The sequence below is a fragment of the Lemur catta genome, chromosome 7 (genome assembly GCF_020740605.2).
Source record: "Lemur catta isolate mLemCat1 chromosome 7, mLemCat1.pri, whole genome shotgun sequence".
NCBI lineage: Eukaryota > Metazoa > Chordata > Mammalia > Primates > Lemuridae > Lemur > Lemur catta.
The window spans coordinates 92844269-92868468 of NC_059134.1; the positions used below are offsets into that span (position 1 = coordinate 92844269).

Here is a 24200-nt window from a genome sequence, read left to right on the forward strand (position 1 = left end):
GGTAGGCAGGTTCAGTGTTTTGATGGAGCACTTCGGAGGTCTGTGAAGCATGGTATCGTCACATGTGTGGCCTTGGCAGAAAGTCCGTAGGACCCCAGATCCCCAAGCTGGGCATCAGTCTCCCAGCTGCACCTACACACAGACACAAAGCCAGCCAGTGACCACTCCCCCAATGGCTGCAGCCAGACTCCCTGGTGGGCCCAAACCTTGGCTTCTTGCCTTGTAAGAACTTGATTCCAGACTGTTTTCCAGCCCGCAGGAAACGGGAGAGTGTGTGTTTTCTCAGGTGCTTGAAGGTGCTCCCCCTGCATCTTTTCCTTCCCAACAAGGAAAGGCATTCCAGCAGAGAGAAATCCTTCCCCAGCAAGTGGTTTTCCTGGGGAGGGGATGGTCCAGGAAGGGCAGGTTTGCTCCTGGACAATACCCTTTGGGATAATAGGAAGTGGGGCCCAGTGAGCTCCTCAGGATCCCAGGGAAGTGCGGCTGGGAGGCCAGAGTGTTTGTTGTCGGCAAGGAGAGGAACAAGGGTGAGCAGGTGGGAATGCACTAACAGAGGAAGTCTGTGATGAAAAGAAATGACGGGACATGTACCTAGACCCACAGGGTGAGAAGGACCCTGAGTCTGGGGACAAGACTGGGAAGTGAGTCCTTAGGACCAAGGCCATCAAGGCACGACATACAGAGGAGGGAGGCAGGAGCCACCCTGCCTACGTGGCATTCTGACCACCATTTCCTTGGCGAGAAAGAAGTGCCTCTGTGTCAGCAGGAAACAGCTGCCGCAGAGGTGTGACTAACAGGAGGAGGAAGTATGCTTTGTAAACTGTGAAATTCTGTACACGTGTTTGTTCCCTGTTGTTCTCTGTCAGAGCGTTAGCCTTAGAAACTGTACCAAGTGGCAAGGCAGGTGACAGCATTGTGACAAAGAAATAGGAGCACCAGTGTTGGTCTGTAGAGTTAGAATTATTATTGACTATGGGGGCAGGATGTTGATTCTTGGAACAAAACTCAGCTCAACCTCCTATAATGTGTCGGAAACAGCCTGCAAGGGCATTAGCTGCCTCAGGGCTCATGCGGATTCCCTAGAGGCCATGCACACTCCCAAGGGAAGGCCGTGGGCAGGCAAGCTCCTTCATCAGACGGGGAACACCTGTTTTATTCATTCTTTTATTCATTCAACCAGTGTTTATTGGATACCTATTATGTGCCAGGTCCTGTGATTAAAAAGTGTGATTACAACTGTGGTAAACACTGTAAAAGAGATACACACAGTGCTGTAAGGGCCTATAATCAGGATATATAATCAGCTGTATAAGGGTCTACAAGCAGGATAACTGAATGGATCTTGTAAAACCAAGGAAGTGTTGATAATTAAGTTGAGATCCAAAGAATGAGTAGACATTAACTAGGTGGAGGGGAATAGGAAAACCAGGCATAAGGAACAGTCTGTGCAAAGGAACAGAGAATGGCATATGTATCCGTTAGCTTTTGCTGTGTAACAAGTCACTACAAAATTTAATGGTTTAAAACAGCATCCATTCTTTTAACCCACAATGTTGTGTGTCAGAAATTTGGTGGGCTCAGCCAGGCAACTCCAGCCATCTGTGCTAGACTGTGGCTGATCTTGGCTGGGACTCACTCACGCATCTTCATCAGTTGCCAAGTCAATGAGGAATGGACTAACCACTGGCTGGGGTTCCTTGGTCCTTCACCTAGTGGTCTTTTCTTCTCCAGCAAGCTACCCTGGGCTTCCTTCACATGGCAGGTGAAGGCTTCCAAGAGGCATCAAGAAAGGACAAGCTCCAAAGCTCGAGCACTTTTCATATCTCTGTACTTGCCACTGTCCCACTGACCAAAGCAAGGCATGTGGCTAAGCCCAGAGTCAGCGTGGGAGGACACTACCCAACATTGTGGTTACAAGAAGGCGTGAACAAATTGAGGGCTGTCACTAGAGCAATCTACCACAGAGTGTTCACGGAATTGCCAGAAAACAGAAAGACTAGGGAGTGAAGAAGAGTAGAAGGAACCACAGCACAGGACGAAGCTAGAGGTGGCAAGAGCCAGGACACGCAGGGCTCCAAAGAGCACTGGGAGAGTTTGGTCTTTATCCTAAAAGCAGGCAAGCCCTCTGGTCTCTGATTCTGTCTTGTGGGTTTGGTCATCATACATATTAATAGATCCCTTGACACCTGAGCTGCCCCTGGTGAGCTGGTGAGCTTCCCGAGCTTGAGTTGCTGGGCACAGGCTCTGGTGCGTGGTCTGCCCCAACACCCTGCCCGCAGCCTGCACAGTGGTAAATGCCCCAGGCTTCTCCCTCGGCTGGGAACAATTTTCTCACCCTTCTCCACAAGGCCAGTTCCTCCCTCTCCAAGGCTCAGTGCCAGCACTACCACTTTAGAGAAGCCCTCCCTGACTTCTCTAAGCCCCAAGACCAGGGACACATAGAACGAGACCATGAGGCCTAGGGAACATGCCTATGGGCTCACTATGGTGGCCTTGGGCTTTCCAAGACCAAGTTAGTATGGGACGCAGCCCTGCCTGTGCAGCACAAAACCTGTGTGTGGGCACAGAGCTTCACTCATGCTGTACCCATCTTTTCACCTGTTTGCCTCCCACTGGACTGCGTTTCTTAAAGGAATGCCCATAACCTGAGTGCCTGCACGTACCTGACTGAATAAATGAACGATGGGTGATTCTGTGGCTAAACAGGGCTGTCCTCTGAAAGCCCAGCCAGCCTTATTAAAGTCTTCTGTCACGGCAGTTGAGGGGAGGGGTTCTTTCCACCTAGGTCAGGATCTCTGGTGTCTCTCAGTTCCAGTATGAAGCCACCGTCCCAGAGGAGAGAAGCCTCTGGCCTGGGGACAACCCAAGGCAGGGCAGTCAGAGTGAAGAGAAGGCAGTTCCTTGGGAGACAGTGCCACCACGTCATTTGCTGTAGCAGGGAAAGGATCAGCCAGCCGTGGCCTCTGCAGGAGCAGGCCTTCTCTGAGTGCTAGAGCAGCCGGCCAGGGGTGAGTGAGGCCCACCGGAGCACTGAAGCCATGAAGCCAACCGACTGGTTGACTTCCTCACCACAGGCTGGAGAAGCAGCTCCTATGAACCAGGGGCAAGGAGAGCCCCAGGCCCGGCCCAGCAGTCCTGCAGAGACATTTTCAATCCACCTCCTGGTCTTGAAGAATGACAGTGTAAATTTTACTATCTCCCTTTTGCAGAAGAGAAACCTGAATCTCAGGGAACTCAGCTTCAGACTCATCAGCCATCTTCACAGTCATGCCCACTCACATAAAAGACTACATTTCCCAGCCTCCCTTGCAGTTCAGTGTGCCATGTGACCAGGCTCTAGCCAATGAGACATGAATGACAGTAATGTCTATAACTTTGGGGTTGGGCTCACACGTGGTGGAGGTGTGCCCTCCTTTCCTGTTTCCACTGCCTGGCAAGCCATCTTGGACCATAGAGCCAAAGGCAACACCTTAGAAAACGGAGCAGCAACAACACAGAAAGAGTCAGGGCCCCTGATCTCTGGGCATACAACCTGGGAGCCACCATACCAGACCTGAACAGCTTACGGCTGTAAGAATTAAGTGAGAATGAAAGAAATAGCCTATCTTACCACCTCATACCCATTAGGATGGCTAATTTCAAAAAAATAAATAAATAAGAATAAAGGAAGAAAACAAGTGTTGGTGAGGATGTGGAAAAATTAAAATCCTTGTGCACTGTTGGTGGGAAAGTAAAATTGTATAGCCACTGTAGAAAATAGTATGGCAGTTCCTCAAATAATTAAAAATAGAATTGCCATATGATCCAGCAATTCCACTTCTAGGTGTATACTCAAAGAACGGAAAGTAGGTCTCAAGAGATATTTCTACAGTCATGTTCACAGCAACATTATTCACAATAGCTGAAATATGAAACCCAAGTGTCCATCGAGGAAAGAATGGACAAGCAAAATGTGGTCTATCCATACAATGGAATGCTATTCAGCCTTAAAATGGACATTCTGATACATGCTACAATATGGATGAGCCTTAGGGACATTAAGCTAAGTAAAATTGAGCCAGTCATAAAAGGACAGATATGATTCTACTTATACAAGGATCCTAGAGTAGTCAAATTCATAGAGACAGAAGGTAGAATGGTGGTTTCCAGGGGCTGAGGGAGAGTGAGGAATAGGGAATTATTGTTTTATGGGTATAGAGTTTTACAAAATGAAAAGAGGTATGGAGAGGGATGGTGGTGTATGACATTATGAATATATTTAATGAAATATACAATTAAAAATGGTTAGATGGTAAATTTCATATTTTGTGTATTTTACCACAATAAAAAAATTCTGAAAAAAGAAAATAGCCTATCTTGATTAAGCTACTGTTAGTTAAAGCATTTCGTATAGCTACTGAGTCTCCATCCCCTGCCTCACACAATATAGCCCGGGACGGTGTTCCTCAGGAAGCCCTTCTTTCAAGAGGCCAGGAGCGCAGGAGCTGCCTAATCCCCAGGCAATCCACTGTCCCAGGACGACAAAGCTGTGACCAGCTATTTCCTTGGAATAAGAGCTGGGGAAGGTGCCCGGAGGAACCCACTACATTGCCAAGGTAAGTAAGAGCAGCAGATATTTTGCCAGCGTAGACACCAATAAACCTGTGCCAGTTGTTAAAATACTAAAATACTTTCAGGCCACTTGATAAAACAGCCACTGCCCAGAGCCACCCCACCCCTTGAGTGTTACCCTTCCCCTATCCTGTCCCCAGATGCACCAACTAAAGGAGTAACATCCCGCACATGAAGGGGTCCCAGGATCTCATCCTTACCCCCAGCCATCTGACTGGGCAAACCATACCACCTGGTGAAGACTTGGAGCATCACCGCTAGCTGTGAGGCACCTGGTCTCGGCTGACTGAAGGGAAACGAAACCCTGAACTCACTGCTGAGGGTGACAAGAGTTCTGGAAGGCAGACTTACCATTTCATTCCCACCTCCACCGCCTCCTCGCCCTCGTCCCCAGAGCCAGGAGCACCCAGACCCCACTGAGCCCTGCTCTCGCCCATCCAGAATGTCCCACGACCACACCCAGAGGTTATTGCACTCTTTTATTTACAGAAAACACAGATAAAGCATTTCAATGTTCATTTAGCAAACGGATCCACTCTATTTTTTTTTCTTTTTGGCACAAAGAAATATCACAGATGGACCCCAAGATCAATCAGAAACTCATAAGATTCATCAGTCATCACTGGTCCGGGGGCAGCCACAAGACTCAGACAGACAGACAGCATCGCCACAGACTGGAAAAAATAAACAAGGTCCACATTCACCTCACAGTAAAAACCTGCTCACCGACAGGCAAGGATGGGCAGGAGGGGGCAGTTTCTCTGCTCTAAGTGGGGGACGTGGGCATGGGGGCAGGAAGCAGGGACGCGGAGGGGGTGGACACCATTCATAAATTAGAGGGAAGTGGTCCTTTTGTTTGGATCTTCTTACCTTGTATAAGACAGTGCAAAAACTACAATACCCCCACCACTAATCCATTCAGAAATCTGGAGAAGCTGTGTGGCTTGGGTGCCTCTCCTCCTGGGTGCCGTGTGTGTGTGAATGTGTGAGTGTGGTGCTTGTAAACATTGTCACCGTCCACGCAGCGACCCAGCATCCGTGTGTCTGAATGGGGTGGGGTGGGGGCCGTAGCCCACTTCCCGCGCCCTCTGCCCCAGTGATTCCCGTCCGAGACGTAGTGCAAATTCCAGAGACAAAAAGAGGCAGGAGGGAGCGGGGTGGGCAGGGCGCGGGAAGGACACAAAGACCTGGTGGGAGAGGGCGGGGAAATAAGGCAACAGTTAAAAACGGTCCATTTTATCAAAACCGACACAAGCGCCTCCCACCCCGCCCACGGCGCCGCGTCACGGTCACGAGAAGGGGCGGAAGTCCCGCTCCTCCACCAGGCTGACCGAGGGGTTCTTCAGCTCCTCCTCCGAGCTGGCCATCTTGTAGCCCAGCTGGGCCAGCACCTGCTGACAGGCGTTCTGCGCAAAGGCCACAATGTCGTAGGAGAGGCGGAAGCGCCACTTCTCGGCCGTGGCGGCCGAGTTTCGCACGGTGCCGTACTTGTGCTTGCCCAGGGTGGGGTCGCCCCGCGTGTTGTTCTGGATCCAGCGGGCCACGTGGCTGTCCAAGGGGATCCCCAGGAACCCGTAGATCTCCTCGGTCTTCTTCATGGGGTTCCGCGCCAGGTCCTCGTAGCGCACCAACATGTACTTGCCCTTGAGCCACGGGGGCCGCATGAGGCCGGTGGACACGGAGTTGGAGAAGTCCTCGCACACCGTGGTCAGCTGCGTCACATCCAGGTTGTAGGGCTTCCTCCCGGTGCCGTACCAGAGCCGCCAGAGCCGGTACGTGTCGCGGAAGGTCTCGCTGCGCGAAGCCAGAATGCCACGAGGGTCTCGGACCAGCTGGATGACCTTGAGGTTTAACCGGGGGTCTTCGACCAGAGCCCGCAAGTCGTTAACCTCGGGCACCCGCACCGTCTTGATGGCCACGTGGCTGCGCTCGCGACAGGCCTCAGCCGCAACGGTCAGGTTCAGCAGGCCGCACTTGCGCACGCAGTCCCCCTCCTCCAGGACCAGGTCGGTGGACCCCGGAGGGTCGCACACAGGGCGCGAGCAGAGGACCCTGCTGGCCCCGCGGCGGAAGATCCTGTCGGTGGTGTGGTTGACCGGCGGCGGCTTGATGTAGTTCTCCAGGAAGTAGAGGTCACAGTCATACAGGCTCCGCAGGAGGTCGCGGCTGGCACCCAGCATGACCCGCCGGTCGGCCGGGCTCTTGCCCTGGGTGAAGCGGGGGATGAGCGTGTTCTGGACGTGGTAGAGGGGCTCAAACAGGTAGAAGACGTCCAGGTGCTGGTTGAAGAGCTGGCCCACGAAGGAGGAGCCGCTGCGCGTGGTGGCCAGGATGAGGATGTGGGTCTTGCGGGACAGGTTGTAGGTGAAGGTGGGGCCCTCCTCGCACAGGCGCTCGGCCAGCCCGGCCTCGGCCAGCCCCGGGCAGGTGTGGAAGGACTTGGCGGTGAAGGTGCGGATGGCGGTGTACTGGATTGCGATGGAGGCCAGGGCAAGGAGGAGGACGGCCTTCCAGGAACATTGCATGGCTGGGCACCTTCATGGGGCTGCTTCTCCACGGCTCGAGGTCTGCGGGCAAAGGCGGCCAGTGGTCAGGTGTCTCACACGGCAGGGCCCTGGCCTGCTCCCTGGGAAGAGCTGTCTCCAGGGCATGCCGGGCAACACCTGGCTCCCTGCCCAGTGCTAACACACACACACACAAGGCCTGAGCAGCTTCTACGCTAGACTTCGCCATTCTCCAGGGGGGATTCCTGGGAGCTCCAGGGAGCTACACACTCCTTGCACCCCAGGATTTAACCTGTAAATGAGTGCAGAGGCCTACTGGGCAAGAGCCTCACTCCCCCAAGTCCCACACTAAGGGAATGCTGAGGTCCTGCCTCAAGCCATGTCCTGCCCATCACCCCTGCCAGCATCTTCCACCCCCACGAGCTGGTGCCCAGTTCCCCAGGTGGTCACCTTTCCTCTGTCCTCTGCCCAACCCTAGGGGGAAGAAGAGTCCATGTCAGATGCCTCCTTCTGTTGCCAAGCCCACGTGCAGGAAGGACCTCTGCACTCCGTGAGTCGGTGAGCTGCCCGCAGGGCAGGAAAGGTGGACAAGCGTGTCAAGTCCCCTCCAACTTGTGGATGTGGGTGACCAGCTTGCTCTAGATGTGGATTTCTGGGGCTCCTGGAGTCTATAAGAGTCTCTGGAGAAGAGACAAGGATCCAGAAGCCTCCCTTCCCAGGACCCAGGGTTTGCTCCTGGTCACTGGGGGCAAGTGTCCAGGCCACGGAGCCAGAAGACCCCCACTGACACAGAGTGAACTAACCTGCAAAGAGATGGGGGAGATGAGAGCCTGGCTCCCCCAAGCCAGTCCCCAAGGGCCTCCATCCTTAGCCCTTAGCCCCTTCTGGCCACAGAAGGGGGGCAGGGGAGGGACCACAGGAAAGCAGGGAAAGTGAAGGGCAAGCCACGGGTCCAGGGCAAGGAGCCAACCTGAGCATCTTGCTAGTGCCCCCAAGGGAGGCCAGCTCAGCCACTGGGCCCTGAGAGAGGGCTGGGGCTGCTCCCAGAGCGAATGCAGGAGGGCTCGATCACTTACCAAAGAGGGGCTGCTCCAAGCTGGGGAGTCCGAAGCTGCCAGCGTCTCCAGGTCTAGCCGGCAGTTCCAGCCTGTTACCAGCAGACTACAGGGAGACAGGGAGGGGAGGGGTGCAAAGGTGTGGGTGGGCTCCCAGGGTCCTCCTCCCCACCCCTTCTCTCCCCATGTCCCATGCCCCCCAGTATACCCCCCAGGGCCAGGCCATGAGGGCCCTGCCTGCTCTCCCAGATCTATCACTGACTCAGGGCCCCAACGAACCCAGTGCCCTCTCTGACCCCCGAGGTCTGGCACTCTGCGTCCTGGACTGCATGCATCCCACTCCCTTCACCTTCCTCACCCACCCACCACATCCTCCTAACAAGTCACAGTCCCTCCCTCTGTTCTCACCAGGACCAGTGGGCAGGGAGGCTGGCATGCCTGCATGCCCAGCTGACCGAGAGCTACTGCCCACCTGACATGGGCAACCTGGCCCGGAGCACAGCCCAGATTGTTCTGCATTTTAAATTCAACGTGTTCAGTGATTCTTTAGGAGGGGTTTTAGCAGAAAGCAGCAAGGGCAGGGGGGCTCACCCCAGACCTCCAGGTCGAAAGGGCAGCTCCGAGGGGACAGCTGGGCAGGGGAATCCTTCTTCCAGCCACGCGGGAGGGAGGAGACCAGCTACCTGAAACTCAAAGCAAAAGTGGACCAGGGAGCATTCCTGACCTTGGCGCTCCACACACGCTGGAGTACAAACACCAAGATGGCAGCATTATTTCAGCGAGCATCTATTGAGCACTTCCCTTCACCTGCACCAGCTCATTTACCCCTCACAAGAACTTCACGTGGAAGCCGTGTCAGCTCATTTCACAGGTGAGAAGGCTGAGGCACAGGGGAGGAGTAACTGACCTGGCTCAACCAAGTCTGGCAGGTTCCCCAGAGCCCAGGCTCTTTCCTCTAAGGACATTTGACTGTCTGTTCCTCCAGCTTAAACGTACTTGGCCTTCAACTTGCGTCCGATTCCTGTCCCCAGCCCACTTGTGCCTTGGCAAGAGAGGGACCAAGCATGAGAAGGGGCGGGCAGACAGCTCTGAGACTTGGAGCATGTCCTCTCCCTTTGCTGTCTGCTCCTGTTGATCTCTTGGCTCCCGGCTGATGGGTGACCTCATGCGCTTTGTTAACACTCTCCCACACCCTGCTGTTTGGCGTGAGTCCTTTAGGGGCGGGTGAGTGGGTCCTCGTTTCTCAAAACTGCAGTGCTGCCTGGCTTACGCGCCCAACTTCTAGCACCATGTTATTCCCGACAACCCCTTCTAGGAGGTCAGGGTCCTCACTCCCATTGCTCAGAGAGAGAAATCGAGTCCTGTTTCAAATAGGAAATTCCACTCATTATCTACAGGAATCAGTAACAGATCACCGAGTAGCAGTAAATAGGGAAAGGAGCACAGTCTGGATTCTCAGGAACTTCTCGATGTGATCAGAAAACCACACCCCTGACCACACCCCAACCCACCCAGCCTTACCCCATGGCATCAGAGGACGCTGGCCTCCATCCCAGGGGCTGGCCCAGGGACCCAGGGAGAAGACCTCTCTGCTTTAAACCTGACTTCCCCCGGAAATTGCAGGCCTGCTTGCCCAAGTGCCTCAAGACAAATGGGAATGCCTTTAAAGAAACAGACAGGGAATGCCATCAATACTCGTGCCAGGTAATATCTGCAGGTTACTTAGGAGTCGTTCTTTGGCAGCAATGCCACTCCATTTGGAGGCACTTCCTTTGTACTTATTCAGACGTCTATCAGATACCCAGCATGTACCAAGCACTGTTCTGGGCACTGTGGTTACATAGCATGAGGGAAGGCGAGAACTTCCTGGGCATTCACGGTGTTTCTCCCAGGCGTACACTCCCCTCACAGCCATTAGCTCCTCCTGCTCTCGTGCCAACTCTGTGAGGTTGACACTGTCATAACCCCACTTTACAGATGAGGATGCTGAGGCTCCTCAAGGTCAGATAACTTCTCCAAGCTCACACCCCTAGTAAGGAGTAGAGGCAGGATTCCAGCCCAGGCAATGTGCTATGAAGTCCATGTTCAAATCCTCTTCCCTGACCCACTCCCTGTTTCCATTCATATTCTACCCCTTTGGCCCCCACCAAGACTGCAAATAGAACCTTTAAAGAGTCTTCACTTAATTCTAGGATTCCAGTTCCAAAAACGGAATTCACCCCAGGGTTTTCTTTAAAGAGGAGCATCTTGACATCTTGCCTTCTTGCCAGGGAGGGAACCATTAAGTTTCTTCCCCCAACTCCTCCCCACCCCCACTCAGAGAAACTTAAGCTGCTGCTTTGCTAATAAATCAGAAGTAAGTGGAGCAGCTCGAGGTTTTTTAGATCCCTAAGATGGTGAGACGCAGCTTCACAGGCTACAGCCCAGGTACCCAGAAGGGAAACCCGTTTGAAGGTCCAGCCACAGGCCGCCCCCTCCCCCCCGGGCCCCCGGGGAGGGCAAAGCCAGGGCATGGGAATGGGAAGATGGGGGAAGTCAGGCCCTTCTGGAAATGCCCCTTCTCTCCTGCCAGCCTGGCAGAGCCGGGCCCAGGGCTGGCCAAGCTTCCTTGGTATGCTGGAGGCATCTGCCCTGGAAACCAGAGGCCTCGGGGCCAGGTCCTGTTGTTCCCAAGGGAGCCTTGGCCACTACAAAAGACTTCTCAAAGTCCTCCTCCTCCAAGCCTGACTGTGGCCCCCAGGGCCCCTCCCTGGCTTCTAGCAGCCTCTGGCATGGCCTCCCTGCACCTCTGGTTAGTCAAAACCCAAGCAAACCTTGGACACGGGAGCCCAGAATGCAGCATTTGTGCTGGAAGGCAGGGGACTTGGTGGACTCCCACTCCCGGCAGAAAGCTCAGCGTTCACTGACAGCCAGCCTCAGATCAGGGCAGGGGTGGGAGTGGGGACGACTCTGTGCTGGGGACCTACAGTCCCACGCCCATGGCTCTGTCACCCCGCAGATGTGCGGACCTGCGCGATTCACAGCTGTCCCTGAGCCTCGGTTTCTCCATCCATAACATGCATGTAACCATAGACGAGGTGGTAAGAACTGAAGGACTTAGAGCATTTAGTCAACGCGAGGCATATAGATGTGACACAGCTCCAGCACCAGCCCCGCTGCTCCCAGTTCAACCACTTAGTGGCCGTGGGACCTTGGCTAGATTTCTTAATCTTTCTGGGCCCCTGTTTTCTCATCTGCAAAATGGGGACAATTAGAACAAGCTGTTAGGGGGACTAATTACTTACAGCTAATACAGTGCCCCGGCACAGGGTAAGCACTCAATAAATGTCAGTTAATGTCATCATTCAATGTCTGCTTTTTTTTTTTTTTTTTTTGTCTCCAGGAAGTACCTCAGAACAAACCCCACTGCGGCCCACAGGGTCCGACTCTGCCCACCGCCCAGTCTCCCAGTGGGGGACTTTTTCCGAGCGGAGTCACCCCAGTGGCTTCCCTGCTGCCCTCTAGCGGCCACGTGCCGCAGCGCAGCCACCGAGCCCGGCGCGGCTGTGTTCGGAATTCCTGGGCTGTGGCTGCGGACTCGGGTGAGGACGCAGCCAGCGGGAGGTGATGTTGCAGGATGCAGTGAGGTGTGATGACGGCACGCCCACCCCGGCTGCGGCCTCTGTTCTGAGCACCCCCACTTCCCCAGCCGCGCTCCCCCTCCCCCCGGGGCCCTTTCCTCTCTCATTCCGCTCTGGCAGGGAAGGAGCACGGAACTGCATGTCACAGGCAGGAACAGCCCACAGCCTCTGCCTTTCCCTGGCTGGGCGACCTTGGACTCACCCTCAGCCTCTGGTGCCTCGGTTATTCTGTAGATCCAGTGACTGGAGGGCCTCGCAGCTCTGACCACTGGGGTTTTCTAATCCCAGGAAGGCCCCACACTCCACTCTCATGGCAGACAGGGGGGACCCTCCACTGGGAGTGGGAGAAACCCAGGCATCTTCCAGGAAGATACTAGGGCTGGGCATCACTGTCCCCCAACTCAGCCTCCTCTGTGGCTGCCCCAAACCCAGGGGCTCTGCCCTCTGCGGAGTTAGGCCCCTGCCTCCTGCCATACAGAAATCTCGTGAACCCCAGAACTGTGGCTCTTCCCCTTTTATGGACCACAGACCTCTTAGAACCACAGTCCCTCTCCCAGAAAATTCCGTCTGTGCCCACAATTTTCCACATGCAATTTGGAAGTTTCCTGGACTCCCAAAAGCCCACACATGGGCACCTCTTCCCTTCCCTAGAGGCTTAACCCCTTCATCATTAGCATTCCCCTCACCACCACCCTGGGACTTTTTCAACTGACTATATCAGAGGAGGCTCCACTGACATGTCTATACTGACACGGAACAATTACCCAAGATATACTGTTAAGTTAAAAAGAGAAAAACCTAGGGGCCAGGCGCATGGCTCATGCCTGTCATCCTAGCACTTTAGGAGGCTGAGGCAGGAGGACTGCTTGAGCCCAGGAGTTCAAGACCAGGCTGGAAACAGAGCAAGTCCCCATCTCTACAAAAACTGAAAAATTAGAGGGATGTGGTAGGGTGCACTTGTAATCCTAGCTACTCGGGAGGCTGAGGCAAGAGGATCACTTGAGCCCAGGAGTTTGAAGCTGCAGTGAGCTGTGATGACGCTACTGCACTCTAGCCTGGGCAACAGAGAGACCCTGTCTCCAGAAAATAAAACAAAACGAGGGCCAGGAAGCATATGCGTAATAGTATGTCACCATTTCTGTTTTAAAGAGGATGTACATACATATTTGTATATATGCACAACAAACCACTGAAAGAGCTTGCCCTGAACTGGTAACTGGAAATGGCCCAGAGGGAAGAGGAGCTCAGGAGACCAGGTGGGAGGAAGACACAGTTTACACTGAGCTTTTTTATTCAGTTTGAGTTTACTAACTTTTGGGGACAGAGTGAAGACACTCTGTGTAAGAACTGGAGAGGTGACTGATGACAGGGTGCGGCTCTGAACATCAGTCCTGACACTGCACTGTGCCTCCCATCCTGTCCCCAGGGCACTGCCAGCCAGCTCTCCCCTCCCCCATTTCCAAGGCTCCAGGGTCGAAGTCACTGCCTTTCCACCAGAAGTGGGCTGTCTGCGCAGGTGGAACACTAAGGACAGCAGTCAGTGGGGGGCTGCTCAGACAGGGCGGGAGCTGAGAAGAGCCAGGCTTCAAAGGGGGCCTGGGGCAGTGTGAGCAGCTGAGGCCCAAGCTGGGGAGATGACTCCCCTCCCAGCCTTTCTCCCTAAAAAATTTTGTGAAGCCCTGGAGGATGAGGAAGAAAAGCAGAGGAAAAAGGAAAAAAAAAAGCAAAAAAATGAGTATCATACTTCTGCCCAGACTCAAGCCAGGATGGAGGGACCTTAAGGCTCTGTGGTCCCAAGAACTGGAGCAAGGAGCAAGGGAACTGGGCAGGCAGAAAGGAGCTGGCAAACAGGCCTCTAGGATGCAGACTGCAGAGAGGAAATGCTTAATCCCTGGCTCCGGTATAGCCAGCACTGATCCACCATAAATGTTTGTTTAGTTAAGGCTAAAACACATAAAACACCAAAGTGTTTTTCTTCCTAAGGAAAATGAGGTGATGAAAATGAGGCAAGGGGAAAACAAGAGTATAAAAGTCTGAAAGAACCAGAGGCCAGATCAGTGTACAAGAATCAAGCCACTTGTGGGCTACCCATATAGGTTAGAGCTCCCTGGCAGCCAAGGGGAAAAAGGAAATATTTCATTTACATGTTTCACAGGATCCATGAGATAAAGATTAAAGCATCTGCTCAAGAGATGTCTAGCTATTCCTGACACTGCACCTAGTGCAAGATTTCTCCTCAGGGATCTCCTACAGAGCCCTGCATGTGTACCACCATGAGCAATGTCCTCATGACCTCAAGGTTAAACCCAAAGACAAGTTTCACAGAACCGTGTCCTAGAGCATCCTTCAGTGTAGGCAGTATGGCAACATATAATCCAGCCAGCGCAATCATCCAGTGGGGTGATCTGATGGGGTCTGGACTCAGCCTCCGTGGTCTGGGTAGCTCAGGGGAGACTGCAGGCACCCGTGCTTCTCTCTGGGGCCGTGCCCACCTCAACTTGAAACAGTGCAAGGTCTGTGGACCTTCTCCCCAGAACACCAACATACATGATGTTTGTGTACAATCTCTGGAGTCCCTGGGCCCTGCAGCCCATCTACAGACCCCACAGGCAGAGCCCACATACTCTGGGCACTCTAGTGGGGACACATTCTCATAGTCACAGTTTCCAAGACAAGCACCCAGAGAGTGACCGGTCTACTGACTTGTCACCATCACCAGAGCCTCTGTGAGCTCCCATGTCTCCAGAGCAGAGCACTCCAACATCCACGTGTGACACACATGGGTATTTCAAGCCTCCTTGAGAAGTCACCCACCGGCATCTGGGATGGCAGTCTGGACACCCCAGCTATGGGGAGAGACAGGCCGGGGTTTGAATGCCACTGCTCTTGCTTTGTGGCTATGAGACCTTAAGCAAGGCACGTAACCTCTGCAGGTCTGTTTGTCCTTATATATGAAATGGGAAGAACAACCACAGAATCTTTCAAAGATCTGGGTTGTGACACAAAGCCAGTGGACCCCCACAGCTTAACACAGTGCTGGGCACAGAGCAAGTGCTCATTAAATAAGAACCGTGGACATGATTTTTAGGGGCTACTCTAACCCACTTTTAACTTTTTAAAGAAGTTAAAGAGGCAATGCTGGCCTGGTTTAAAAAGTCAAAACAGATGCCCCAGCCTCTTCCACTGAAGCGCTAGGAGCCTGTGTGGCTGGGGACCCTCACTGTTCCGGCTGCAGGAACCTCGCTTGGGGTAAGGAGGGCAGCTCACAGTCTGGCCATGGGCCCAGCCAGGCAGGGGCGGGGAGGAGAGGGGGGTCCCAGGCTGACCTAAGAGGAAAGTTTTCCCCTGCAGTGGGGAGAGTGACTGACCTCCTGGCCATGGCACAAGGCCCCAGTGTGCCTGGCTCCTCGGGGGAGGGATGAGTCAGAAGGCCCAGGTTCCCTGACTCAGGCCGGTCCTACCACAGCCTGGCCCTGAGGGAGGCGGGACTCTTCTGCCCCGACACTGGGCGGAAAAGCCCCGGTTTCCTGTCCCCCCACCACCCACCCAGCAGCCACAGCCAGAGTCGGAAGAGTACTAAGGCCCCACCTCCTGGACACCGGGCTGCGGCCCATCCTCCCTGCTTCAAGGATGGGAAAACGTCAACAGGCCTGGAGCACAGGCAGCTGCTGCCGGCCGGGCTGGAGGAGGGGGCCTCCTGTCCTGGAACCTGGAGTCTCTGGTGTCGGCCACCTGCATCTAAGGCCCAGCTGGCCCCCTGGGGACGAGAGCTGGGGTAGGGAATGGATGGGACCCTGAGACTCACCTGAGCCTTGAGGCTACAACATGGGATGGAGGGGGCTGCAGGAGATCACAGAGCTGACTCCCATCAGGGGACTCGTGCCACAGGCAGGTTCCATTGCCACCTCTTATGGATGAGGAGCAGCGAGGCTCAGGCGAGTCGGGGAACCTGTCCAGCATGTGCAGCTAGTCCGTGTTGTGGCCAGGATTCAAACTAGGCTCTGAGGACCCCCAAGCCCAGCCCTAACCACAAAGCTTACACCCTCAGGCTGCGCCCGAGAGCAAGGGCATCACCCAGCACTGGGACGCCAGAGAGGAGGGTCAGGGAGCGCCAGGGCCTGGGTGGCCACGAGGGGCCAGGACACACTGGTTCCCATCCCGACCTTGACACCCACTCCCAACCCAGACCTTGGCTCATCATTACTACTGACCATCTCTGAGGACTGGGTCCCTCAGCTCAGCTGGCGGGGATGGGGACACTGCCTGTGGCCCTTCCTGGCTCATACCAATGAGTCTGTGCCATCTCACCAATTCCCAAGGCGTTCTCCCTCCCCGCTGAATGACGATAAGGAAGATTATCACAAATGGGGGTGGACAAGGGACTGCTGCACCTGATCGGCAGGAGCCAAAACACACTGTGCTCCCCATGCAGAGGCCCGGTCTGGGGTGGGCAAGCAGGTGGAGGTTCCCGAGGTTTTATAACAAGAAGCCCAGGAATGCCCGTATCCTATGTAGCCAGGAAGACACCCAAGAATGTCTTTATTACCATCTAGCCTGAAATAGTCTGGAATGGGGCATGGGATTTGGGCTCAAGGCCCAGATAGTGCCTCCCTGCTCCCTAAGCCCAGAGCTTATCACCAGCCCACAGCTGGTGCCAAGGATGCCCCTGTGCCAGGACGGCAGCAAGGCTCACCCCGCCACCCCTCTGTCTCCTGGGAGAGACACACTAGGAAGAGCCACCGTCCACCCATGGGGCAATCAGAGAAGCGTCTCTGCCCAGCATCGACAGGGGCCTCTACGCTGAGACGTGACGGCAGCTGCTCACCCAGAGCCCAGCTCCATGGCTTGAACCTTTCACGTATCGGCTCACGTGATCCTCTCCACGAGCCTGGGGGGAAGGACTACAGCTGTATCCATTTCACAGGTGAGGGGCCGAGGCTCGGAGGGGTTGAAGACTTGCTCACCAGCTCAGAAGAGGCAGGGTAGAGAACCGAATTCAGGCTGTGGGGGTCACGTGGGAGGTGTATATGCACCTCTCCAAAACATTTCCTGGAGGCTTCCCTTCCCTCCCCACTCGGACCTCCTAAAATGTCTGAGCCACCCCATTTAGCTCTCTTTACACCTTTATGTACACCTTAGAAGGTTAGGACAGGCATAACGATGGGTGAAACCCAGACCTTGGCCAGCCCTACCCTCTCTGAGCCCCAGGTACTCAGGTGAGGGGAGGTCACCCCCATCCCAGGACAGGTGAGGGGCTTAAATGAGACAGTACACATAAATCTCTTAGCAGAGTGACTGGTGCGCAGTCATCTCCCCATCAATGGTACCTTCAGCATGTCGGCACCAGGCTCGGCTGGCCATGGTCCTCATCTACTCTGCAGAATCCTTGACGTCTCAGGCCCTCCCTCCAGCTCTCTCCTATCCCTCCTCCCCCAGTGCCTCGTTTGGGGCCCTCGGCACACTGCAGGGACTCGGTGGGTCCTAAACAACTCACTGACACCAGCAGAGACTCCAGGGACGGGAAGGGGCCGTGCCTTCTCGCCACCCCTGAGGAGACAGCATTCCCAGCAACTCCCAGCCCACAGCCTTCCAGCTCTAATCAAGGAGCAAACACAAAGAAGGAATCTCTAAACATTTAGAAAACGCGGGAACCCTGTGCCCCACGCGGCACCGTGGGGATTTATAAAGAACAAATCATGCCTGACAAACTTGATAGCTTTCTTGATAGAATTACAAGACTGGTAGATGAAGGAAACACAGGCAGGGTAATATATCTTGATTTTTAGCAAAGCATTTGATACAGCGCCTCGAGTAATCTTACAAAATTAATTCAAACAGACTTGGCCCTAAGCACTTGTCATGGGGCCTAATAGCAGGAGGGGGCAGGTCCCAAGGGTCCCAGGTGGCGGAGGCAAGCTTGGGGGAAGGGGCCGGAGGGCAGCAAGTCTGGGAGTGGGGGCGGGGCTGCCAGGACCCAGCGCTGGGTCAGATCTTATCTAACATCTTCATTAATGATCCTGAGAGAGGGAGTAAACAGTCCGTTAATGAAATTTGCAGAGGATATTAAATTGGAAGGTGTTGTGAACACCAATGAGGACAGCAAAGCGGTCCAGAGAGAACCAGGGGGGAAGAACCTTGGCAGGAACCTGAGAGCTGGCAGGGGGTGTCGGGGGGATGCTGGGCAGCAGCTAGGGCTGCCTGGATTGCCGGGGAAGAGGGACAGGCATCCCCGGGGCTGGTGTGGAGCTGGGATTCTGGCCACACAGGCAAACCCCATGAATCTCGGTTTTTCTATCTGTAAAATACAAGCAAGGGCCAGCAGGATGCTTTGCAGCTCTGACAGCTGTCAGTGACGGGAGGGACTTTACGGAGCTCGGAGCTGAAGCCCACCTTACAGGAGGTGGGGAGGGGAGTGTGACACAGGGAGGGGGACTTGGGCTGAGCCATCACTGGCACCCAGAATCTCCCTGGGCTGCGCTCCCCGATGAGGCCGAGGCTGGCACTGCTGGGGTCAGCCTCCTGCCCTGCCCTGGCAGGAGGGATGACAACAGACCAGCTAGGGCTCAGGCTGGAGCCCCTAGCCCGTCCAGACTCGCAGGGCATGCCGGGAACCCTTGAGCAATAGAGGCTAGAACTTGGGGGAAGGGGTGGGGCAGGGTCTGTTGGCTTCCTGGAGAGTTCCCGATCCCTCTCTGGCTGATCATCAGGAGGGAGATGCTTCTCTAGCCAGATGAACCAGCCTCTGTAGGCTCAGGGGAGGTGGCCTGCCCCACCCAACCCCCTCTCTCTGTCACAGAGGGCTACCATCTCTGCCTGGACCTCTTCTGTCCCTCTCCCTCTGCTCCAATTCCAAGGGGATCCAGGACCAACCCTCCCCCAGAGGGCTGAGGCAGGAAGCTGCCTGTCCATCTGGACCTGGAGTATTTGCTCCCACAAGGCTCCTAGACAGGTAGGGTCGGAACAAGAGCCAAGGCTGCCTAGCTGGTGGTGGGCCCTCAGCAACCTGAAACAAATGCTCTGTAGAAAGAAATGGATGGCTGGCTCCCAGCAGGGGGTGTGCCAGGGCTTCTGGGGGAGGCTCTTTGAAAAGCAGGAGACAGGCCAGCCAACTAGATGTCAGCACCACCTGCTGGGACACAGGGGAGGCTCCAGGTGAACATGCTGGGGGAGTTTCTTCCAATCCCCTGACTTAATAATAATGACACTTATGAACACTTACTATAGCCCTGTTCTAAGTGTGTTCCATATCGTAATGCATTTGACCTTCACAACACCCCTACCAGGTAGGTGTTTTTATTTTCCCCATTTTACAGAGGAGGAAACGGAGGCATTGAAAGGTAGCCATGAGCCTTGGCACCTAGCCAGAGGTCCACACAAGCAGCAGCAGCCTGCCACCACAGGGGCAGCGAGCATCTCCCAATGGGGGACCTCGGTGGGTGGGGAGAGGCAGCCCCTCCCACAGGGAGACCAGAGCCTCACCCACCCTCTTCCTCCCCACCGAAGGGAGTTGGTCCAACTCCCGCCACACTTGTGGAGCCTGATTTTACTATATGTTTCCCTTCTCCCCCACCACAGCCGTGCTACATCGAGTCCTCCGAACAAGTCTGTTTCCATGGAAACCATACAGTGACTCAGGGCTTCGGGACCTTCTCTGAACCAGATTATGAATATCAAATGCTCCCTCCCCGCACCGATGCAGAGTGGAGTTGGGAAAGTAAAGAGAGACCCACAGTGGGCAAGGGAGGAGACAGGTTGGCAAGGGGAGACTCAGGAGGGCATGAACCTGACCCCCTGGTGAGGGCCTGGCACCCCTCACCCCACCCAGTGAAGCACAGATGTACACCTCCTCCCTACTCCGATGCAGCCTGACACACACCCCTACATCAGCACCACGCTGCTCAGGAGCTAGGGCCCTGGAGGCAGGGGGGCAGAGAGAGGGTGGGTAAGGGGGACCTACACCCCTCCTACAAATAGGGGCTGCACATGGCACAGAGAGAGGGAAGCTGTCTGTGAGAGGAGCTTGACTTCGGATGCCAAGGAGGAAACCTCCAGCCAAAAGCATTGCAACTACTCAGCAAAGAGGGAAATTTGGATTTTAGAGGGGATTGTGCTACTGCTTTGAGATGAGGAAGCCAGCTGGGTGTTAAGTGAAGGGGCAGGGGGTGGCTGGACATGATTTCAAAGACCCAGCAGAGTTGGGGGGATAATTAGCGGAGACTTCCTCTCACCTGCACCCCTCCCCTCCCCACCCCACCACGTGGCCTGAGGCTGCTCCCAGCCAGGATCTCACAACAGCAGGAAAATGAAAGTCTGCAGGGCTGGACTCCTGGGCTCCTGCAGGGGTTTGAGGCCCAAGGGCAAATCCACCCCTCCTTTCCCCAGCAGCTCCCTAAAGACCCAGGAGGGAGGAGAATGGAATAGGTTGGAAGCTTGATACCTCCCTGGTGAATCCAATGTGTGAGTCATGACGGTGAAAGCACTTTGAAAAAGAAACAGGGTCATCATGATGCCTGTAAGTGTCCCTGGCTGCTGAGGACAGGAGCCTGGGAACTGCCTGCCCAGGTAAGGTGTCTGCCTGAAACAGCCTAGCCCCACCTCAAGGGGCTGAGGCACCTCTGAAGGTAGGTGCCTGGGACCTTAGCCCCCACCAGCTTGCCTCTCACGTGCCTTTGGCTTGCCTGCCAGAGTGCCACCTCCCGCCCCCAATTCTGCCCCCAGCTCCCCCCAGCCAGCCCTCCAGAAGATGCTGGGCTGAATTTCTGTCATTGACTGGACATCCACCTCCCCTGCCCCAGCCTCCACCTCTCTGCCAATGGCCTAAGCCCATCCTCTGGCACCTGGACCCTAAGAGTGGCCCTTCCTAGGAGTCTCCTGCTTAGGGGCAGTTTTAAGTCCACGGGGAAGAAATCAGAACAGAGCAGAAGAACCTAATCCTGGGAAGGGACAGGCCGGAATGGGGGGAAGGGGCACATCTGCAATCAGGCCAAGGTGCCACCTTAGGACGACCCCTGGCTCTTAGCTTCCTCGGGTAGCTTGGCCTTTTAACTCCTAGAATCTCAGCTAGGGCTACTCCGGGCTGAAAGCAAGCGTCGGGTCCCTGGAGCCTAGGAGGGGCTGCTGCCCAGACCCTACCCAGAGAAGAGCGGGAGGGCTGTTCTGGCTTCCCGTGGGGGGCTCTGCACCACCCCGCGGCTCCGGCCCCACAGGGGCCCAGCTCATCGCAGCGTGGTGGATGCGGGTGCTGGGCCAGGGCTGCGAGCAGGAAGCAAGAGGCGGCCCCCGCCTCCGGCTGGAGCCCCGGTTTGGAAAGTTGGTGCAGGCGCGGGGACCTCAGGGTCTCAAGGCGCCTCAGCAGCCCCGAAAGGGGCAGGCTGTGGGACGGCGAGCCCGCAGTAGCCCCCGGGTGCGCTCCGCAGCGGAGGAGAGCGGGGCGCCTCGGGGGCCGCCGCGCGTCTCAAGTTTGCTGCCCTCCTCGAATGGGGGCAGGGAGGGCTGGGGTGATCGCGGCGCTCACCGGCCACCAGCCCAGGCAGCCCCTTCCTGCGCCCAGCACGCTGCTGTCCCTCGCCGCCACCACCCCTCCACGCACCGCCCGTAGCGACTGTCCCCGGGCGGAGGGGCGTCTCCCACCGCGCCCGCGCCCCTCCCGGCTGCTGCGGCGGAGGGTCCGTTCCCGCCCGCCCCGGGGCCCGCCGGGCCCCGCCGATACCTGGTCGGGGGCGCGCCGGGAGCCGCTGCAGCGCCCAGCGCCGGCTCCATCCTCCGGTCTGGAGTCAGGTTCGCCGGGGGCCCGCGGGTGGCGGCGGCGGCAGCGGCGGCGGCATCCTCCGCCTCCCGCGCCCTCCTCCTCGGCCTCCCTCCTCCCTCCTCTTCCTCCGCCTCCGCGCGCCCCTCACGGGCCCCTCTTCATGGCCCGGGGGCGCGAGCCCGGGGCGGCCCGAGCAGCAGAGTGCGTTCTCCCGGGCAGGGCGCGGGACCCGGGGCCGGGGCGCCGGGACCCGAAGGACGCCGGGCCAGGGGCCAGGGGCCAGGGGCCGGGACCCAGCGCGCCGCAGCCCCGGGCGCCGGAGGAGATAGCAGCCGCAGGCGCCGGAGCCTCACCGAGCGCCCGCCCGCGTCCCCGAGCCGACAGCGGCGGCGGCGGCGGCAGCAGCGGTTTCAGCGCCGAGCGAGCGGCGGGCGCTGCGGCCCCGGCTCCACCCCCGAGCCGCCCGCCCCTTCTCTTCCCCACCCCTCCAGCGCGCCCTCCGCCCCCCGCGCCGCCCCGGCCGCCCGCGCTCCGGACGCCCCCTCCGCAGGCCGCTCCCGTGCCAGCCCCCACCCACCGGCCGGGGCAGGCCACGCCCACCCCGGCTCCGGGAGGCCAGCGGGCAAGGGCAGGGGCTGCCACTGGCACCCCTTCCCGTTTCTTCCCGTAGCCTCCCTGCCCCCCACCCCTGAGGACGCAGCTCGCTGGGCCGCCCGCGGAAGCCTTCCTCCTGAGCGCCCCCCTCCCCCGAAGTCCGGCTGGGGCCCCAGCCTGGCCCCTGGCCCAGCTGTCCTCTACCTCTTCCCCAGCCAGCGCGACAGAGGGACTCCAAAACCCAGAACCGGAGCCAGCCACCTTTCAGTGCCAATACCCCAACACACACCCCTAGCCCATCCTCCTTTCCCGCCCCTTTACCTCGCAAGTGTGGAAATGAGTCATTTGCCCCTGCGCCAGTTGTCCCTCCCGAGCAGGGTCCCGGGTAAGGGGGGACGGGCTTAGTGGGGCACTGGAGTGGATTTGCTGGCCGACTGTCTTCCAGGCCACCCTCCACCCCGCCCACCCTCTTCCCACCAGACTGCGTCTGGGCTCCTGGGTGGAACTCCAGAGCCACTGCTGCCCTTCTGTGTGAAGGACCAGCCCCAGAGCTGGCAAACCGAGCACGTTGGTCCTTCATTCTCTGCACAAATATTGACTGAGCATCTCCTGCAGGCCGGGCCTGCATGGCCACCAGGGATAGGTTGGTGACAAGGCAAACGGACCCCTGACTTCTCAGAGTGGAGTGGAGAGGAAGCAGGGTAAACAGGCAACACCCTGGGATCAGTGGCCGTGAGCTGGAGAGGACAGCAGGGAATCCCAGCCTTGCCAGCATGTCTGACCATGACCAAGGCTGGCCACCCCATGGGCCTGTTTCCTTATCTGGAGAATGGGTAAGTGGTTTGACTGGCTGAACCTCTGATGCTCCTCAGTTCTGACCAAATGATTACCTTCCGAACTACTGCCTGTGGGTCACTCGTGGGCCGCGGGCGGAGAGCAGCGGATGGCTTGAAAACTCCAGGCATTCTGGGAGCCTCCTCTCCTAGGTATGGAAAGGCAGCGGCTGCCTCCGCCCCACACAGCAGCAGAGTGGTTAGCACAGCAGCGTCGCGGGTCAGAGGAGCCTGCCCTGTGCTTGCCGTGTGACTTTGTGTGAGTGATGCAGCGTCTCTGCGGCTCAGTTTTCTCGCCCAGAAGATGGAGATACTGGTCCTCACCTCCTCCTGGGGCTGCTACGAACACCAGATGGTCAAATGTATGTAAAGCACTCAGCACAGTGTCTGGCACAGGGTACGTTACGTGCTTAGTAATTGTGCACTGTTATTATTGTTATCGACTGGTTGGTAGCCAGGAACACTCACACACTCACCGAGAGAAGAATGACAGCTATGCTTCTCTGGAAGACTCAGGACTTGGATCATCAAAAAAGTCTCTCTCTCCACCCAGGACCAGGTGGTACAAAGGCCCCTGCCCCCGAGGTCCCACTAGACCAAATGGTCATTTATCTTGATCACAATTGCAAATTCATAATTATTAACTCCTCTCCCCCTACCCCATCCCATCAAGCAGGGGTGGCTAACATCACCTTCCAGTGTGTTCTGCAGCCGTGGCAACCTGTCCTCCGGACTGCCTGCCTTCCACCCACAGCAGTCAGGATGGCAGGGCCAGCCCTCAGTCCTGACTTCAAGGTGACCAGATCTGTTTCCCCACCTGCCACCTCCCCCACCCCAAAGTGGCAGTGTCCTGAGATGTCTAACAAGAGTGCTGACCTTCCAGAAACAGGGACTTCATGTCTCAAAATCCTGATTGTCCCTCCATAGAAAACTCCGAGCTCTAATAGCCCCGGGCTGAGCCATCAGAACCTTCTCTTTCACCCAGAACTAATCCCTCCCCAAGTTTTCAGCCTGACAAGAATAGTCAGGGTTTAGAGAGAGCTTTCTCTTTCTCGCATTCTCAGATCCAGCGCCTCATTTTTCAAATTCTGGTGTATTTCGGGTGGAGAGGAGGAAAAAGTACATCTGGCTGACATGAAAAGATTGGTGTGGTTGTAATGTAAAGACAGAGTGGAATTTGGAATTTTTCTGAAGAAGATTTAAACTAAAAATAGACAAAAGACCCGGTCTCAGAA

The 24200-nt window shown here is 56.3% G+C and overlaps 1 protein-coding gene across 7 annotated transcripts; it reads right to left on the bottom strand.

The window, feature by feature from the left end:
- Nucleotides 1-5077: 5077 nt before the first annotated feature.
- On the bottom strand, nucleotides 5078-22357 carry CHST1 (carbohydrate sulfotransferase 1). 7 transcript variants are annotated; one of them, XM_045557882.1, is made up of 5 exons: nucleotides 22337-22357; nucleotides 8762-9831; nucleotides 8192-8276; nucleotides 7566-7918; nucleotides 5078-7178 (listed from the first exon to the last, which is right to left on the bottom strand). In XM_045557882.1, the coding sequence occupies exon 5, from the start codon at nucleotides 7134-7136 to the stop codon at nucleotides 5901-5903; it is 1236 nt and encodes a 411-aa protein (XP_045413838.1). In that variant the 5' UTR covers nucleotides 7137-7178; nucleotides 7566-7918; nucleotides 8192-8276; nucleotides 8762-9831; nucleotides 22337-22357; the 3' UTR covers nucleotides 5078-5900. The 7 variants fall into 7 exon arrangements, with proteins under 7 accessions (XP_045413838.1, XP_045413842.1, XP_045413841.1 ...); XM_045557886.1 differs by having other exon boundaries at nucleotides 8762-8853; nucleotides 22337-22353; XM_045557885.1 differs by lacking the exon at nucleotides 22337-22357 and adding an exon at nucleotides 21500-21906 and having other exon boundaries at nucleotides 8762-8853.
- Nucleotides 22358-24200: the final 1843 nt, after the last annotated feature.